At 38.2% G+C, this 15,061-nt stretch overlaps 1 protein-coding gene across 18 annotated transcripts in view; it reads right to left on the reverse strand.

The window, feature by feature from the left end:
* The window catches only part of LOC123770661 (protein strawberry notch), a 125,918-nt gene that overhangs the window by 101,620 nt on the left and 9,237 nt on the right, over positions 1-15,061 (reverse strand). For 9 of the 18 annotated variants that reach the window (XM_069305793.1, XM_069305785.1, XM_069305792.1 and 6 more), the window contains exons 1-2: positions 14,884-15,032; positions 516-615 (exon numbers count right to left, since the gene is read on the reverse strand). In XM_069305793.1, coding sequence (XP_069161894.1) covers positions 516-615; positions 14,884-14,904 — 121 coding nt within the window. In that variant the 5' untranslated portion in view covers positions 14,905-15,032. Of the gene's footprint in view, positions 1-515; positions 616-9,051; positions 9,076-10,926; positions 11,286-14,883; positions 15,033-15,061 lie in introns of those variants that run through there. The other 9 variants (XM_045762722.2, XM_045762717.2, XM_069305783.1 and 6 more) reach the window with 5 other exon arrangements.

Consider the following 15,061-nt stretch of genomic DNA (forward strand, 5'->3'; position numbering starts at 1 on the left):
AAACCAGTACAGTTCTGGAAACCACAGCACTGACAACAACCAACACTGCACAATGTAGCGAAAAAACTTAAAACAACAGTAGTTAATAAAGACTAGTAAAGTACCTAAATTATGAGGACTAAACTATGAGAACAAGTTAAAGAAACTAAATTTAACAACACTAAGGAAGCGGAGCAGAGGATCACTACTTAAACAGAGACGCAATGCAAAAACCTTGTAAGACCATTATTTTTGCCTCATCTCTCAATATGACACTGCCTCAGTATTATTATAATACCAAATATATCAACCATAGCAACTTTCATGAAAATTTCACACACACAAGCTCACATATGGGAAAATCTACCTTAGCAGAGTTCGACTGCTTGTTCTTACAATCACTGTATTTATTTGGTGTTTGTGTAACCTGTAATTATGTATTTGCTCAAATGAAAGATAATTTGAACAAATCCATAATAAGAGGTTACAGCAATTAATGTTGAGCAAACTGAAAAAGTTGCCTGAGAGTTAGCTACCTGGGACATTCATGTTGTCTGGGTCTTCTTCTTCATCCCATTCATCAGTGTCACTAGACTCACTCTCTTCTTTGAATTTATTGCCTGCCTTCTGACTGGCCTGAAAAAAAGAAAATCTGTATCAATATTTTACTACTTAAAATAATTATGCCATACAAGAAAATTAAACAGTGGACTAACACACACATAATTTGAAACTATTAATTACAATACTGTACTATGAAAATTATACCACAACAATGCCTTACATAGTTCTAGACACCTTTACTCAACTTTTTGTTGGGGTCATCAACTTTATCAAGACAAAAGACATTTTACCTAACAGTGTCTAGCAACTACTGTATAGTACGGTATTAGAAATTATATAACAGTTACTTAAATGCTTCCAAGAATGCCATGTACACCAAATGACATCCTCACATACTTCCCAAGAATACCAACTACAACAAATGACACTTCCCAAGAATGCCTGGTTGATACCTGGTTGATGGGGTTCTGGGAGTTCTATTCCCCAAGCCCGGCCCGAGGTGAGGCTTGACTTGTGAGAGTTTGGTCCACCAGGCTGTTGCTTGGAGCAGCCCGCAGGCCCACATACCCACCATAGCCCGGTTGGTCTGGCACTCCTTGGAGGAAACTATCTAGTTTCCTCTTGAAGATGTCCACTCCTGTTCTGGCAATATTTCTTATGATCTCCGAGAGGGTGTTGAACAACCGTGGACCTCTGATGTTTATACAGTGTAGTCTGATTGTGCCTATGGCACCCCTGCTCTTCACTGGTTCTATTCAGCATTTTCATCCATATCGTTCACTCCAGTACGTTGTTATTTTACTTTGTAGATTTGGGACCTGGCCCTCCAGTATTTTCCACATGTATATTATTTGGTATCTCTCTCGTCTCCTTTTTAGTGAGTACATTTGGAGAGCTTTGAGATGATCACAATAATTTAGGTGTTTTATCTCATCTATGCGTGCCATATATGTTCTCTGTATTCCCTCTATTTCAGCAATCTCTCCTTGCTCTGAAAGGGGAAAGTGAGTACTGAGCAGTACTCAAGACGGGACAACACAAGTGATTTGAAGAGTACAACCATTGTGATGGGATCTTTGGATTTAAAGGTTCTCGTAATCCATCCTATCATTTTTCTGGCTGACGCAATATTTGCTTGGTTATGCTCCCTAAACGTTAGGTCATTGGACATCATTATTCCCAAATCCTTGACATGCTGTTTTCCCACAATGGGCAGATTCGATTGTGTTTTGTACCCTGTATTATGTTTCAGATCCTCATTTTTGCCGTATCCGAGTACAGCACCTGGAATTTATCACTGTTAAACATCATGTTATTTTCTGCTGCTCAGTCGAAAACTTTGTTAATACTGTATTTGTTTGTAGTTTATCAATGTCTTCAGCAGAGGTAATTTTCATGCTGATTTTTGTATCATCTGCAAAGGATGACACTGAAACTGTGACTTATTTTTTTGTCTATATCTGATATGAGAATAAGGAACAGTAGTGGTGCAAGGACTGTACCTTGAGGTACACAGCTTTTAACTGCGCTCGGACTCAATTTTATTTGATTGACTGTTACCCTTTGTGTTCTGTTCGACAGGAAAGTGAGTATCCAGCGTCCCACTTTACCAGTTATACCCACTGACCTCATTTTGTGTGCTGTCACTCCATGGTCACATTTGTCGAATGCCTTTGCAAAGCCTGCGTATACAACATCTGCTTTCTGTTTTTCTTCTAATGCCTCAGTGATTTATATCCATGTAAAACATGTACATGGATACAAATCAACAAATGACATACTTCCCAAGAATGCTATGTACAACAAATGACATCAAGCAATAAACGATCAGTTGTGCTCTAAACCGAGTTGGGTGGACCGGGATATGAGGTTGTCTGATCACAGCATCACCAGTCTCTTCTGATCCACCTCAGCTGGCAGTCTCACAATATAGCAACATCACCACCTCTTGCCAGCCTCGGTCTTATTAACCATGATCGGTCTCTAGTGCCACCAGTACTCAACAGCTGCACCTTATGGCCCGCATTCTCACCACTGTCATAGCAATACAACTGCTGCTGTAACCATACACATCAAGCATACATCTAGTTAATATACAGTATTGTGTGTTCATTGTTCAAACCATATCATTAATGTTACAGGAGTTACAGTTTTTAAATATCGAGACAAATTCCTAGTTATAACACCCAGGTTAAATTTAAATACTGTACAGTAGTCTAAAGAGATACTGTTGGCTAAATATGGAAGCAAGTTCTATAATCTCAATAGACAAATACCATCATAATCATTCAAAACGTAAAGGTTTCTGTTATACGTATCAACATTTTTACCAGTTTACACTACTGTATTTAAATTACCATATTATTTTTATCTTAATGCCACTGATAAAACACAACTTTGCACATTTTTACACATCTAAATAATAAACGATGCATTTTAAATATACAGTACTGTAAGGCAGAATTAAGAACAAAACTGCATGGACAAATAAAACTAGCCATTTATAACCTTAAAGAAGAGCAGCACTTTTACTGTTACTCTCTGTAGATGGAATGCACACATAAGGTACATTACAGTGATTATGGTCATTAAGACAAGATCTTTCAAAAGACAGAGAAGCTGAACCTCATCGAGGCAAAATGTCTAAGTGCAAGAATGAAGAAGAAATTATTTTTTTTCTACAAGGTGATAAGGGTAGGCAACCCAGTGAAATGGTACCAAAAAGCAAACCAACAAAATCACTAGAGAGAGAGATTGTGAAGAATAAGGAGAGGGGACAACATGTTCCTGAAAATTGTATACACCAACATAGATGGAGTAAGATCAAAGATACTGGAGTTAAGTGATGTAATACAGCTGCAGACACCAGACATTGTTGCACTCACGGAGACAAAACTTGAAGATGATATATTAAATGAGGTCATATTCCCAAGGGGCTACTCAGTTTGGAGACAGGACAGAAAAATTAGGAAAAGGCATTGAAAGATCACCTAAAGTTAAACAAAATAAATGATTGCAATCCACAATAAGTTGCCATAATACAACCCGTTCTCGCACTTTCGTATAGTCAATATTGACTTATTAAATAGGTGCATATGTGACATACTAATTTATTGTGAATATTTTAGTTTACCTTGAAAAGCTTCATAGAAAACACTGACCTTACCTAACCTTCTTAGTATGTTAATGATAAGCATCTTATTGCTTCGTAATTACAATTATTACTTAACCTATTATGAGGTTAAGTAATAGGTTTATTACTTAACTACTAACTACTAACTTTATTACTTATTACTAATTATTACTTAACCTATTATAAGGTTAAGTAATAGGTTAAGTAATAATTGTAATTACGAAGCAATAAGATGCTTATCTTAACATACTAAGAAGGTTAGGTAAGGTCAGTGTTTTCTATGAAGCTTTTCAAGCTAAACTAAAATATTCACAATAAATTAGTATGTCACATATGCACTTATTTAATAAGTCAATATTGACTATAAGAAAGTGCGAGAATGGGCTGCATAATAGCACTGGAGATCTGCAATCAGGATGATAAACTAATAATCATAAATGCATATAGGTCACTGTCATGCAACACATGGACAAAGGAGGAGCTGGACAATAAACGAGAGATTATAATAAACAATAATGAGAGATTATAGCGAGAGCGGATAAAGATAGATCACAACTGTTGGTAGTCGGCGACTTGAAACCCATAGACTGGGAGGCATATGTAGCAAGAACAGAGGACTTTTGGACCTGTAGATTTGTAAACCTCACCTTGGAAACATTCAGGTATAAACACGTTAAACAAACTACGAGGATGAGGGAAGGGAATGTTCCCTCCATGCTGCATTTGATATTCAACATGGCATTTATTCACATTAAAATCCATTTGCCAAGTGGTGCTCCGTACACTTATTTTGTCCAGGTCTTCTTGAAAGGCATGACAATCATCTAAGCTTCTTATCTTCTCTATTATCTTCATCATCAGCAAACATGTTCATATAATTTTGTATTCCATCTGGTAGATCGTTTATGTAGACAATGAACATTACCGGTACAAGAACTGAACCCTGTGGTACTCCACTCGTAACATATCTCCAGTCTAATACATTGCCTCTGATTACTGCCCTCATTTTTCTGTCAGTTAAGAAATTTTTCATCCATGTTAGAAGCCTACCTGTCACTCCTTCAATATGTTCCAGTCTCCAGAACAGCTTCTTGTATGAGACTCACCTGCCAAAGGCCTTTTTTAGGTCCAGATAGACAGTCAACCCAACCATCTTTATTCTGTAGTATCTCTGTGGCTCTATCATAAAAACTAAGAAGATTTGTTACACAGGATTTTCCTGTTTGAAAACCATACTGTCTGTCCATTACTGTATTGTCATTACTCTCTAGCAGTTCAACCCATTTGGCTTTAACTATTTTTTCTAGGGTTTTAACTACTACACTTGTTAATGATATGGGTCTATAATTTAGAGGTTCCTCTCACCTACCATTTTATAGATTGGTACGGTAGTTGCCTTTTTCCATATATCTGCCTAAGATATATGGAAAAGTGCATAAGAGCCAGTGCACAAGGATGTCTGGAATATTAATTGAAATGTTAGTGGAATGCTCAGCTTAGTTGCACATTCTCGCAGCACCCAAGGTGAAACTCAATCAGGTTCAACCACTATTTCTTTCTAGCTCATAAGTAATTTTTCACTTCGTCTCTAGATGCCTGTATTATGGGAAGTATCGCATCTATGGCGTGTTCTGGAATTGGTATTTGGTCTGGCACTCTGAAATCCTCATTTTGTACAAACACACTTTGGAACTGTTTAACATTTCATTTTGTTTTCATTCTCAGTAGTCCCATTCTGTGGTCTTAATCTTTAGATTTTATCCTTTACATGCAGTTTGCTTTTAATGAATTTATAGAAAAGGTCTGGATCTGTTTTATATTTGTCCGCTATACCTTTCTCAAAGTTTCTTTCTGCCTCTCTTCTCACTGCTGTGTAATTGTTTCTTGCCTGCTTGTATTGCTGGTATGTTTGCAGGTAGGTCTCTTCCGATATTGAACACATTCTCTTGTCTTGTCCTCTCTGGCCCTCTCAATTTCTGTTGAGCCAATTATGTTTCTCGGTCCTGCGTCTGTTTTGGTATGAATGTTTGTGTTCTTTCATTGAATATTTTGCAAAATATCTTGCCTAGCAACAAGTTTGTCCAATTAAACTCATTAAAAACAAAAAATTTTCTTGTGTCCTATCTTGAAATCAAGTTTATCAGCTGTTTCATTGTCCCCATTCTCTTCTAGACTATATAGCAAAGCATATTTAATTTCCAACAGGACATGATCACTCTTTCTCAAGGGAGGAAGGTGCTGGATGTCAAATATCTCTTCTTCTTTCCTGGTGAATATTTGATCCAGTATTGATGGAACAACCCTTTCCCTCATTCTTGTGGCCTGCTTGACGTGTTGATACATAAAAGTTTCCAGAATGAGGTTTATAATTCTGCCTGTCCAAATGGCCTCGGTTCTTGCTTCATAGGCATCCCAGTCTACTGCTTTCAAGTTGAAGTCCCTCAGTACCAACAATTGTGATTTATCTTTAATCTGCTTTTACTATATCTGTCATGACCATTATTAGGCCCTCTCATTTGCCATGTAGTTCCTCCTTTGTCCATGTGAAGCTTTCTGGTGAGCTGTAGGCATTTACGATTACTGTATCAGTTTATCATCCTGATTCCAGACCTGCAATGCCATTATGTCAACCAGGCAAAGGTTTTCGAATTATTAACTCTCTTACCTTTAGGTGTTCTTTCACCAGCATAGTCACTCCTCTCCCCTTCCTAGTTTTCCTGTTACATCTCCAAGCTGAGAAGCCCCTTGGGAATACGACTTCATTTAAAATATTTTCTTAAATTTTCGTCTCTGTTAATGCAACAATATCTGGGACCTAAGCTGAATTATATCTTTTAGCTCCAGTATTTTTAATCTCACTATCTTTATACATCAAAAAATCCAAATCAAACAAAATCAAAATCGCACAAGGCAAGAGCGGGGGCTCAAAAGAAGTATACATGATACCCCCGAGTCAGTGGGAAGTTTTCTAGGGCCTGATGGGTGAATGAGCCCTACAGAAAGCCCAGGCACTGGGGCTACAATGCTGGTAAACCCTGTCAATTCAGGCAACCAGACCTCCCGAAGCCTAAAGAAAAGTCAAGGGGCCAGCAAGAGGGTTCCACTGCACACACTCTAAGCTAGGCATAATAAAGTGAAAGGAAAGACCCCAAGGAAAACTATAAAAGTACATAAAGTAAAGCAAAAGGAAAAATCCCCAAGACTAGAATCAGCTGCGAACTAGCAGCCTTAGAGAAACATCGGCGAGTGATTAAACATCTGTGGAAATTGTAGGCTGAGCAACCACACTGCACTTCACCAGCCAAAAATGCCCCCAAACCCCAGGCAAGGCAGAAAGCCCAAGACTTATCTTAACACTATCGGTCACTCTGGACCGGACTCGCGTCCATTATTTTTCTCCTGAGTACTAACTTTGGACTGGACTTGCGTCCACTACAAAAAATATTTATATAAAATTCATTTTTTATCCAATCGACTTCGGGATAGTATCAAAATAAGCGCCTTTAGATTGCGCACAATTTGATACGAAAATGAAAGATATAACATGAAACTTGATGTCCGAACACTTGAAAGATTATAAATAGGCTTTTGGTCAAAATATTAAAATATTTGTTAAAATTCTATTTATTGTCCTATTATCTTGGGACAAGTTTTAAAATGTGCGCCTTTACGTCGCGAACAATTTGATACCAAAATGAAAGATGTAACACAAAAATTTATGTCAGAACACTGGAAAGATATAAATAATTTTGTGATGATGAGCGTCCAGAATTAAAATATTTGTTATAATTCCAGTTATTGCTCTATTATTATGGGACTAGTTTTAAAATACGCGCCTTTTATTGCAAACAATTTGATACCAAAATGAAAGACATAACACGAAATTTGATGTTATCAAATTGAACGAGTATACACATTAGGTTGCAGTGTACAAATTGGTGCTCGTTCACGGGTAACTTTAGGCTTTTCTGCGGGGAGGCACTCCAGGCTTTTGTACATTATATTCATACACATCTGTAGGGAATTTAATTGCGAACACAATGATACCAAAACGAGCAACGTAGCACGAGAATTAAGGTGAGAAAAATGGAACGAGGATGCACATGTTACTGATTTTGTGCGCTCACGGATAACTTTTGCCGACTTTAGGACTTTGCTGTTGGGAGTCACGCCAGGCTTTTGGACATTATATTTATACACACCTGTAGGGAATTTAATTGCAAACAAAATGATACCAAAACGAGCGACGTAGCACGAGAATTAAGGTGAGAAAGCTGAAACGAGTATACACATTTAGGTGTCACCGCGCACTTACCCGCATGCTCGGTACATGACCCCTAAGTTTACCGGGCACCTGCCCGGTGAGCGATAGTGTTAAGGGCGAGCACCACCCCAAGGAAGGAGGCCTCTCTGAGGGAAGCATTCCCAGAATGCCCCAGGGAAGAGAACCCTGACCATGCAAGGGCAGTACAGTACTTACAAACACTTCTGTGTAAAATGTAGCCATAAAGGCAAGAGAACACCAAAGAAAATGGGAAACCGGAGCCACGGCAACACAACTGTCTGGAATGAACATCAGGAAAGAACTGAAGCTCGGTCGGTGTGGGTGCCACAGGCCGGCTCCCCCCTCCTCCCAGAAAGGGGGAGGGGTAGGTGCAGTTAACTCGTTTCACTATGTTTTGTTATTTCTTTTATTATTAGAGGAGTTCTTATGGCATTTTGGGGGTTTGGGTCACATTTTTAAACCAGGTAGTGATTTGTTTTGATTCATCAATCTTTCTGCATGCCTTCCTTGGTGATGGCAAGGATATCCCTTAAATATAAAGTGATCATAGGTCATCACATTCTCTGCCTCTCTGAGGGAGCCAGGTTTTGGCTCAGTCCCCAGGAGGCAAAACTCGTATTTCAGCAAACGATCATATTACAGTACAGTACTAAAATATGAGCAAAATACAGTACTATTATATACAATATTATAGTACTGTACAGTTTTGTACTGTATTATAGTACAATACAGTACTATAATATTTATGTGTGCCAAGCACATCAATAATGTGTGCTAACAAAAACCGCTGGAAAATTTTTTGCTCGCCCTGCTCAAATGCAACAAGTATATATTGTTGTATACAAGAATTAACGCAATATGCTAACGTTGCTTTACAAAGGTAAAAAACACTGAAACCTGTGTACAGAATGTAAGTACAATTAGTTAGAAAGGCAATATTGCACTATAATCTTAAGCACTACTGCACATACTGCATAATTCTGTCTAAACTATGGCCTTACAAGTTTTACAAACTATACACTTTAATAATTAAGTAAACCTTAATATCATGTAAATGCTTTTCAAACTAGAACTTTAAAATATTACTTACATCTTTTTCCTTTCCCTTGGAAGACTTGAAATTAAACAAATTTATTAGTTAATTATTTCAAATTTTTAAGTAGTCAAAACTTCTAGCTTAGCTCCAATATATCTGCTATATGCTTATAAAACTGTTAAATGTCTTGATTTGCACAAAAATGCCTGTCATTTCTTTTTAACCCTTACACTGCAATGAAGATATGCTAAGAGTACTGTATGAAGAAAAAGAACTTAAATTAGAAGAAAATGGAGCTCTCAGGAGTGAATTTCGCACTTTAAAAGGAAAGTATTTTTCAGCAAGGTAAGAAAATTACCACCTTAATGAGCAAAGTAGGAACAGGAGGAACAAATCAAGGAACTAGTGAGAAAAATGAGGTATGGAAAATGAAGAGTGGTGAATTTGATAGCATTAACAAGAAAAGAGACTGATATGATGAACAACTCCAAGAAACTTTAACCCTTAAGCTGCGCAAAACATCATATGAAGTCGTACACAGAGCTCAGTTTTTAAAATTTGCTGAAACGCTGTCAAATGTTTTGTGCATAATCTACTAGGCAAATGCTCCAACTTTGTTTAAATGATAACAATGTAACTTGAAAAACAAGAAAATAAAAAAATTTTATAAAATTGAATATTGAAAACTTCAGGTTTTGAAATCAGCTGCAAAAATATAAAATATCACCAACTGTTCATTTGGTGTTATTATGCTCTCAGAATAACACATGATCTTCACACATGTTCCCTTTTCATTGGAAAGGGAACATGTATAATAACACATGTATAATAACATTTATAATAATGTTATTATACATGTGTATAATAACACATGTATAATAACAGGGAATAACACATGTTCCCTTTCCATTGGAGAAAGGGAAGGGGAACATGTTCCTGAAAATTGTATATACAATAGATGGAGTGAGATAAAAAAAATACTGGAGCTAAGAGATATAATTCAGCTTAAGGTCCCAGATATTCTCGAACTAACAGACGAGATTTGAAAATATTTTTTTGCTACTCAGTTTGGAGATGTGACAGGAAAACTAGGAAGAGAAGAGGAGTGACTATGCTGGTGAAAAAACACCTGAAGGTAAGGGAGTTAATAATCAAACACCCTCGAGAAGTTGACTTATTGGCACTGCAGGTCTGGAATCAGGATTATAAACAGATAATCATAAATACCTACAGCCCACCAGCCAGCTACCCATGGACAAAGGAGGAACTGGATGACAAACGAGAGGGGCCTCATAATAGTCATGAGATTGTAGTAAGGGTAGATAGAAATGTCACGATTGTTGGTACTGAGGGACTTCAACTTGAAAGCAATAGACTGGGAGGCCTGCGAAGCAAGAACGGAAGACAGGCAGATTTGTAAACCTCATTCTGGAGACATTTGTGTATCAACACGTCAAGCAGGCCACAAGAGCTACAAGGAAAGGCTAAGGGAGCTAAACCTCACATCCCCTGAAAACAGAAGGGTAAGGGGAGACATGATAACCACCTACAAAATTCTCAGGAGAATTGACAGGGTGAACAAAGATAAACTCTTTAGTATAGGTGGAACAAGAACAAGGGGACACAGGTGGAAACTTAGTACCCAAATGAGCAACAGAGACATAAGAAAGAATTTTGTCAGTGTCAGAGTAGTTAACAAATGGAATGCATTAAGTAGTGATGTGGTGGAGACAGACTCCATACACAGTTTAAAAAGTAGATATGATAGAGCCCAGTAGGCTCAAGAATCTATACACCAGTTGATTGACAGTTGAAAGGCAGGACCAAAGAGCCAAAGCCCCCCCCCCCCCCCCCGCAAGCACAACTAGGCGAGTACAGTACAAGAATGAGGGAAGGGAATGTTCTGTCAATACTGGATCTAATATTCACCAGGAAAGAAGAGGAGATATTTGACATCCAGTACCTTCCTCCCTTGGGAAAGTGTGATCATGTCCCATTGGAAATTACACATGCTTTGTGATAAAATCTCAGCAGTCTCCGTGGTGTAGTGGTAAGACACTCGCCTGGCGTTCCGCGAGCGCTATGTCATAGGTTCGTATCCTGGCCGGGGAGGATTTACTGGGCGCAATTCCTTAACTGTAGCCTCTGTTTAACGCAACAGTAAAATGTGTACTTGGATGAAAAAACGATTTTTCGCGGCAGGGGATCGTATTCCAGGGTCCTGCCCGAAACGCTACGCGTACTAGTGGTTGTACAAGAATGTAACAACTCTTGTATATATCTCAAATCTGGAAGAGAATGGAGGACATTGAAATAGTTGATAAACTCAATTTAAAGAGGACACTATGGGGAACTTAAAAAATTCTTTAATGAGTTTAATTGGACAGACTAGTTGCTAGGCAAGGAAGTAAATGAGATGTATGGTAAATTTTAAGAAATATATACAGTACAATGAAGGCGCACAAACATTCATACCAAAAACAGAAATGCAGGATCAGAAAACAGGATTGTTTCAGCAAATTATGAAAGGGCCAGAGAGGAAAAGACAAAAAAATGGATACAATATCGGAAGAGGCCTAACCAGCATACATACCAGCATTACAAACAAGAAAGAAACAATTACACAGCAGTGAGAAGAGAGGCAGAAAGGAACTTTGAGAAATAGACCTCTCTTGAGAAAGGTATAGTTGATAAATGTAAAACAGATCCAGACCTTTCTATAAATTCATTAAAAGCAAGCTGCATGTAAAATATAAAATTCAGAAATTGAGAGCGGGAACAGGACTATTGAGAATGAAAAAGAAATATGTGAACTGCTAAATGAATAGTTCCAAAGTGTGTTAGTACAAAATGAGGATTTCGGAGAGACAGACCAAATACCAATTCCTAGAACATGCCATAGAATACATGGAGGTATCTCAAGACCAAGTGGAGACTTGGTCTTGAGATACGAAATCAACTTGAGATGATTTCGGGGGTTAGCGTCCCTGCGGCTCGGTCCTCGACCAGGCCTCCTTTTTGTTACACACCCCCAGGAAGCAGCGCGTAGCAGCTGTCTAACTCCCAGGTACCTATTTACTGCTACGTGAACAGGGCATCACGGTGAAAGAAATTCTGCCCATTTGTTACCGCTTCCACCGGGGGATCGAACCCGGAACCTTAGGACTACAAATCCAGAGCACTGTCCACTCAGCTGTCAGGCCCCATTATGTAATTAAGGTACAGTACAGTATTTTTTCCCAATTATATGTATACAGTACACCCATTTACAGTATAAATAAAGACTGATTTGATTGATTGGTGTGACACTATCTAGCCCAGTCATTGATAAATCTACTGTATATAGATAGTTATTTTATCTGTTAATCCTGAGAATTGATGAGCCTAAAAATGTTCAGAAAGTGTCTTGAGCTACACAATGCACTTTTATGCTGCATTATATTGATAGACAGGTTATTTATTATTCATTGACACACGTCAACATGGTAGGTGAAGCATTAATACATGAACTTTTGTTTGGGATTAACCACTGCACTGCACATAGCAGCTTAAGGAGCTTGTAGGTATATCACAAGATTCAAAATTCCCATGCATGCACAGGCTTACATTTGCTTCCTAAAGCCTTCAATAACCATCCCCCATCTTGAAAAAAAAAATCCTGAGTGCCTCACTTTCCTTCTTGGGCCTTAGTAAAAAAAATGAGGACCAAGTCTGGCAACATGACCTTCCAGTGTGTGAACATGCAGGGCAGCCATATTAGGAGCCACTCAACTTTTATCAATGGAATATACACAGATACATATATACACCAGATTATTGACAGCTGAGAGGCAGGACCAAAGAGTCAAAGCTCAACCCCCACAAGCGCAACTAGGTAAGTACATACATATGTATGAATTGGGGGCCTCGCAGCCGAATGGATAGCGTTCGGGGGTCATAGTCCTAAGGGCCCGGGTTTAATTCCCGGTGGAGGCAGAAACAACTGGGCAGTTTCTTTTACTCTGATGTGCCTGTTCACCCAGCAGTAAATAGGTACCTGGGAATTAGACAGCTGCTACGGGCTGCTTCCTGGGGATGTGTGTGCGCGCATGTGTGTTAGAATAATATATGTAGTAGATATAATACAGTAGAGGAAAAAGATTGGCTATAAAGGCAAGGGTCCAGGAGCTAATAGCCCGATTCAGCCCACACATAGTAAATACATACATACATGAATGCATACACACATTTATCTATACAAACATATACAGTATTTTCAGTTATATATACTAAACACCACCACCACTGGTGCATCAATACAACCTTGTAAGAATGAAACAAGTAAATAAATGTGAAAAAGTGAAAATAAATCCACAAAGTTTAATAAATCCAAGGAAAATAATTCAAAGCGGCGGCACCTCACTTCTACAGAAAAAATGCAAATTCTCCTGGCCATTACAGCTAAACCACAAGAGGAAGACACTTTTTACTTGAATTTTTTTGCTTTGTGGGAGGTTAATTAATAGTCAAATGAAAAACAAATAATTCAGGATAATTTTTTTTTTTAGCACAAAACAAGTGCCAAATTTAATGTGTAGTGCGTGGGTTAAATGTACACGTCAACATCAGAAAGACCTTATCAAGAAAGATATCTCGAGTTTAAAATCTTGCCTAAATTTTCCTAACATTAGCGTGTTATAATGTTATAGTAATGTTCTAATATACATTCATTTTATGAATTCAAGTAGATACCTATACTGTATTTCAAATACCAGAGCCCACTATATCTAGTCACTACTTCCCGTTGTCTTATATGTTGCTGGTTCCAAGGATCAATGTTCCTATGACCCCGGTCTCTAAGCAGGCCTGCACTATGTAAAAGGTTAATACTTGCATAGACAGGAATTTTCACCCCTTTATTTATATACCAAGCATATAAATACCAAGCATTGGTGAATAGTTACATGGATGAGAGCGGTGGTTTTAAACAGGACCTGCCCTGTCCTGTTACATGAAATAATCATTTAACAGTGATGTCACAGACCTTATGCTTACTACATAAAAAAAGGCAAAAGGCATTTTATTATTTTAACTAAATTAGGATTGTTAAGTTAGGTCAGGTTAAGTCTATTCAGAGAGTGGGGATCACATTGCCAGTTCAAAGATTTTGCCGCTCTTAAACTTGACTTGCCTAGTATGAGCCAGCAAGCTTACTACCAGGCTCCCTAATTCTTGTTACAGAAGACATAATACCATTTAGAATATTCCTAATGAAAGATCAGCATTACATAACCAATAATTTATTGAAATACTGTTGCTTACTGTACTACATTGATCATCTAAAGCTTCTCTGGCACAGTGTATACACACGCTCATATAAAACTATTAATATGGAAAAATCAATCAAGCCAAACCTAGCCTACAGAGGCAGATTTCCTTCAAACCTTCACTCCATACACAATGTTACATTCATATAAACCCGTGATTAATTGTGTTTACAGTTGTGGAAGGTAAAGCGCACTTGAGGCGAGCAGTGGTGCGGCCACCAGCGTGAGGGAGGAGGCGCCTCTAGCCTCCCTCCATGGCCTCGCTGCCTCTAAACTCTCACTCCTTATTACACACCATCAACTACCTAAACCAAGGCTCTTCAACACAAACTTTTCAATCCCAAAATCAATTGTGTCTTAGTACGAATCAACTTTTCTTCCACATGTAAATGTTTTGTTTACATGTTTCATATCCACATTGTACCTTCAAAAACAGCTTATTTTGTTCTTTGATTTTATGGTAATTTACATATGAAAGACAAATTTGCGAGTTTTAGTTGGTTCTTGATACATACAGATTCATTTTTAATTTCATGGGAAGTCACTCCAATATATAGAACTCAGTAAAAATCTAACTTACAGCTCTAGTTGGACGCGGCATCTTCCCCCCGACCAGCTTCAAAAATAACTATAGAGGATCGGTAGAGAAGGAGCCTAGAGCCTGACCGCTCCCTCGACCCTGCGACATCCGGCAAGCATCGCACCATTACATGTATTCCAACCACCTGTACATTCAAACCCTTCTTATTAGTATTGAA

Source organism: Procambarus clarkii, chromosome 56, assembly GCF_040958095.1.
Source record: "Procambarus clarkii isolate CNS0578487 chromosome 56, FALCON_Pclarkii_2.0, whole genome shotgun sequence".
Taxonomy (NCBI): domain Eukaryota; kingdom Metazoa; phylum Arthropoda; class Malacostraca; order Decapoda; family Cambaridae; genus Procambarus; species Procambarus clarkii.